The sequence below is a fragment of the Austrofundulus limnaeus genome, unplaced genomic scaffold, assembly GCF_001266775.1.
Source record: "Austrofundulus limnaeus strain Quisiro unplaced genomic scaffold, Austrofundulus_limnaeus-1.0 Scaffold1214, whole genome shotgun sequence".
Classification (NCBI taxonomy): Eukaryota; Metazoa; Chordata; class Actinopteri; order Cyprinodontiformes; family Rivulidae; genus Austrofundulus; species Austrofundulus limnaeus.
In genome coordinates, this window is record NW_013953616.1 from 96,778 (window position 1) to 102,172 (window position 5,395).

The following is a 5,395-nucleotide window of genomic DNA, read 5'->3' on the forward strand; positions in this document are numbered from 1 at the left end:
ATTGCAGTTTTGCGAAAAACACCAATTTCGATACGGCCGAAAAACCACCTCATCCTAGCGCAAAAACATTTTGTTGAAAAACATAATTTTTTTCGAAACTGACGTGTTTCCATTGAGCAAATTTATTTTCGAAAGTCTAATTTGCGCATTTTCATGGTCAATGGAAACGCAGCTATGGTTTGCTCTAAATCAGTGGTTCCCAACCTTTTTAGACTTGTGTACCCCTGAGCCATTTTGTCTTACCACTAGTACCCCCTCTGTCAAACGTAATGATGATTCTCTAAAACTGTAATGTATAACTGACTATTAAATGAAAAGCTCTTTATTTAACCCCCTAGAACATTTATTTCTCGAAATTTTTCAAAATTCTAGTTTGCGCATTTTCATGGTCAATGGAAACGCAGCCACTGACATGTACCCATGTCATTTTTTTAGTTCAACGTCGGCATGATGGCAGGTTTGTAACGAGCTCGGTCTCTTTCCTCCCAACAGAAAAAGCGGCTCTCCTTTCTCCGGACGAAGACGTGCAGAAGAGCGACATCTCGTCCAGTAGTCAGGGGCTGGTGGAGAAGGAGGCACTGGGGCCGATGCTGCTCGAGGTGACGTGTTCGACACAATCACATCATGCTGATATTCCCAGCTTTTACAGTGAGCATCATCTCCTCTTCATTGCTCACTCAGGCCCTGGATGGGTTCTTCTTTGTGGTGAACCGCGAGGGCCGTATCGTCTTTGTCTCTGAGAACGTGACGAGTTATCTCGAGTACACCCAGGAAGAGCTGATGACCTCGAGTGTCTACAGCATCCTCCATGTGGGAGACCACAATGAATTTGTTCGTAATCTGCTGCCTAAAAGCCTCGGTGAGTGAGCTCTGCTGTTGKCAGGTTTAAACAACGTTTGGTAATTATCTTTCAAGAATCCCGAAATGCAACAGTTCCCATGGCAATGAAAAACATTCTGGCAGCACATTTTGTGTCTTGGATACAGATAATTTTGTTTAGTAGAAGAAAATGATGTAGTTTTTTGAGCTTTGAGGACAGGAAGGAGGATGAGTCGTGCAAATTTTAAATGAAGTAGGTTTTCCTGCTCAACTCTAAAGTTGCCAAATCAATTTAGGGAGGAAAGTGTTCAGAGGCAGCACACGTGTGGGTGAGTGTGGTGAGAAACAATAGCTTTATTCAGCGCGATGAAATTAGTTTGCTTTTCAGTTTACTTTTAAAGTACAGCCTTGAGAAGAGATTATAATAAAATCATAGGAGGCCTGAGGACAGAAGATAGAGTGCAGCAGACAGCAAGGTCACAATTTAACTTTTTCATTTTTTTTCTTCCACAGCTGTTAGAGCTCTTMTTTCTTTAGAAAATGTACACTGACAAAAAACCTTTTTCTAAATATATGTTTTAGTAAAGATATGCATCCTTAAAAATGCAGTTTCTCTTAACTGAAAATAAAAATAATAATAAAATATTTAAAAGATGGATGGATTTTTTTTGTAGATGGATGGAATGGATGGATGACTAAAAGACTGTTTGACCAATGGATGGATGGATGGATATTTAGATAAATATTTGGAGGAATGAATGTATGTTGGTTTGTTGCTCGTTGGTTGTTTGGTTGATTGGTTTGGATGGTTATGGTTGGTTGGTTGGTTAAGTTGGTTAGGTTGGTTGGTTAAGTTGGTTAGGTTGGTTGGTTAAGTAGGTTAGGTTGGTTGATTAGATTAGTTGGTTAGGTTGGTTGGTTAGGTTGGTTAAGTTGGTTTGGTTGGTTGGTTTGGTTGGTTAGGTTGGTTGGTTTGGTTGGTTAAGGTGGTTAGGATGGTTAGGTTAGTTCGTTAGGTTGGTTAAGTTGGTTAGGTTGGTTGGTTGAATTGTTTAGGGTTAGGTTGATTAGGTTGGTTAAGTTGGTTAGGTTGGCCGGTTTGGTTGGTTAGGATGGTTCGTTAGGTTGGTTAAGTTGGTTAGGGTTCGGTTTGCTGGTTAAGTTGGTCTGTTTGGTTGGTTAAGTTGGTTAGGTTGGTTAGGATGGTTTGYTAGGTTGGTTAAGTTGGTTAGGTTGGTTGGTTGGTTGGTTAAGTCGGTTAGGGTTAGGTTGGTTGGTTGGTTAAGTTGGTTAGGTTGGTTGGTTGGTTAGGTTGGTTGGTTGGTTGGTTGGTTAAGTTGGTTAGGGTTAGGTTGTTTTGTTAAGTTGCTTAGGTTGGTTGGTTGGTTAAGTAGGTTAGTTGGTTAGGTTGGTTGGTTAGGTTGGTTAAGTTGGTTTGGTTGGTTGGTTAAGTTGGTTAGGTTGGTTGGTTAAGTTGGTTGGGATGGTTAGGTTAGTTTGTTAAGTTGGTTAGGTTGGTTGGTTAAATTGTTTAGGGTTAGGTTGGTTAGGTTGGTTAAGTGGGTTAGGTTGGTTAGGATGGTTCGTTAGGTTGGTTGGTTATGTTGGTTAAGTTGGTTAGTTTGGTTAGGATGGTTGTTAGGTTGGTTGGTTAGGTTAGGATGGTTGTTAGGTTGGTTAAGTTGGTTGGTTAAGTTGGTTGGATGGATGAATTTGATGGATAGATAATCAAACTAAACAAATCCATTAGCTTAGCAAATCTTCAAACATTTATTTTTAATAGTAATGCATACATTGATAGATTGATAGATTTCAAATAAAAATTATTTTTAAAAATACATTCATTTTTATGAGTATTAAACTACTTATTTCTTTCCTCCATTTGCAAAAACTTTTTATTTAAAAWTAATAGATTGTTTTGAATTGTTGTGCTAAATTATAAATCAAAGCTTTTCCAGTACTTTCAGCTTGACTTGATCTGTTGTTAACACAGGTTGTGTCTGACGGTTATCCGTCCCCCTGTCTCATGTCTCTGTCCAGTAAACGGCGTCCCCTGGCCACAGGACGCTGGCCGTAGGAACAGCCACACCTTTAACTGTCGTATGTTGAAGAGGCCTCCGGACAAGGTGGACTCTGAGAACATGGAGGCCCGGCAGCAGTATGAGATCATGCAGTGTTTCACCGTGTCGCAGCTGCGGGCCATGCAGGAGGAGGGCGATGGTGCGTGCAGCTAGAACACACACACCMTACACTCAGTCAACATGTCAATTTTCTTAAAACGCTGATGACAACTAAAGGCTTTTAATGCACATAGTTTTAAACTAACTGCACAGTACATATTTATATGTATTTATTGTCTGTGAAAGCCTTTGTTAATGAGCGTAGTGTCAAATTTAATTTAAAAAAGTCATTATTTTGGAACTAGAATCACCTTTTTATTAAAATACTTGGATATACAATCTGTATACCATGTATTTTAGTGTTTCTTGTTTATTTGTAGCATTAATTTTAACACACGTAAAACCCACTGTGAGGTTTAAAAAAAGAGAAATGTTAACTTAGTTTTTTTTCTGCTTCTTGTTAAGTTTTGGCCATCTCAGGAATGAATCCAATTTAAGAAAATATTTGTTCCAGAACACTAAAATYGACAGTCTGTTGATGAATAAATACTTGTTCTGTTGTGTTATTGATTTTTATTCCCCCCTCTCACACACCTTTGTTACTCGTGATTGAAAGTTTTAACTAACATTAAGGTTTAAACCTTTCACGGCTTTTTATAATCGTGCCAGTTGGACCATCAGCAGATTTCTGGAGGACGTATCAAATATTTTGAAATCCACTGTCACTGCAACCTTGAAAAATAGTGTTTTTGTCATTTCTGTGCTTTTGATTTTTGGCTGTTTAACTCTGTAGGCTTTAAGTCATTTTGATAAGAACTGGCCTTGTGGGGTTGTGGTACTTTTTTTCTGTCCATGACTTCCTCTTCTTTTTTTCTTTTTTTCTTTTTTTAACTTGGACCTTTTTGCTTTTTTGAAAATTTTATTCTGAATCTAAGATTATAACTTCAAGTTTTATAATTTTATGGACAACTAAAGTGAAGGTTAGATTTGAGACTGCCAAAGTTTGTAAGGAAATTGTATTTTTCCCTGTCATTACATGGATTTTAGGAAACGTAATATCATATACAACTCTTTTCATTTTGTGGATATCAAGCTAATATTTGATGTGTTACAGGCTGAAGGTCATTCCCAACAAACTTTTTTTAAAATTTAATTTAAACAACAAAAAACAACCATTAAAAATAAACAAAAAAGCACAATATCATTAAATGAAAAGAAGCAGAGAGAAGAAAAGAATCTTATATCTGCCCCCAATTAAAACAATATCCATAAGAATAACAAAATATACGTCAACAAAGAAATAAAAATAAAAATAAAAACTACTATTATTTCATCCAATGAACAGCTGAGAGAGAAAAAACAACAAAAACAAAAAAACAAGAACAAATGTAAATTATTCAAACATAGACTGCCCATAACTTAACAAACATAAAGTTTTGACCCTCATTCTAAATGAATGAATAGTACCAGTACTTTTGAGGTCCTTTACGAAACTATTCCATAATTTGATACCCTGAACTGAAGTACATCTCTCTTTCAAGCTTATTCTAATTTTTGGTAAAACAAACGTCTCGAATCCTTTCAAATTAAAACAAGTTTCCCGCAGATCCTTAAAAAGTCTTAAAAGGCGTTGAATTAATCAGTCCAAAGATAAGGCCTTAATTAGCTTTTAAAAGTCTTAAATCAATCTTTCAGAGGTCTTAAAATGTAAGTAGGATGATTGTAATTCCTCTCAAATATTAATAGAATTGGTAACATTTATTTATTTTTTAAAATATTTTATTGAATGTGCCTCGCAGCGAGTTGTTTTGTATAAAAATTGTCGCTAACTTTTTTTCCATTTGTGTTTATTGTGATACTGGTCTTAAGTTTAATTTRAAGTGGCATTAAATAGGTCTTAAAAAGTYTTAAATTTAGCTTGCCTTAAACTGTAGGAACCCTGTATAAACACTTTTCCTCTTAGTAAAATAAAATTGTATTTCAGAAGGTAAAGCATTGTTATGAGCTTTATACATCATCAACAAAATTCTGTAATTAACCAGATCATAAAACTTCAATAATCTCAACAGACTAAACAAAACTTTAGATGTATGACAACAATGATTTCCTGTAAAAATTCTCACGGCTCTTTTCTGCAAAACAAAAACAGGAAATGTAAATGTTTTACAAGCTTTTCCCCAAACATCAGTGCAGTAAGTTAAATGAGGTTCAATAATGGCGTTATATAATTAAAGCAATACTTCATCATTAAATACTTCCTTAGCCTTGTATAAAACTGCAATTGATTTCACAATTTTAGTTTTAATGTAACTTATGTGAGATTTCCAATTTAAATTTTCATCAATAAAAACGCCCAAAAATTTCACCTCGGTATCTCTGCTAATTTCAACACCACAAATTTGAAATGAAACATCAACCATTTTTTTTCTTTTACTAAATATCATATAGTTAGTTTT

At 35.5% G+C, this 5,395-nt stretch overlaps 1 protein-coding gene across 1 annotated transcript in view; it reads left to right on the forward strand.

The window, feature by feature from the left end:
• ncoa1 (nuclear receptor coactivator 1) overlaps window positions 1–5,395 on the forward strand; it is a gene marked incomplete in the record, with an annotated part of 83,714 nt that overhangs the window by 65,986 nt on the left and 12,333 nt on the right. Inside the window, 3 exon segments of the mRNA XM_014031271.1 lie at window positions 493–599; window positions 682–859; window positions 2,860–3,039. Of these exon segments, the coding sequence (XP_013886725.1) occupies window positions 493–599; window positions 682–859; window positions 2,860–3,039 (465 nt within the window).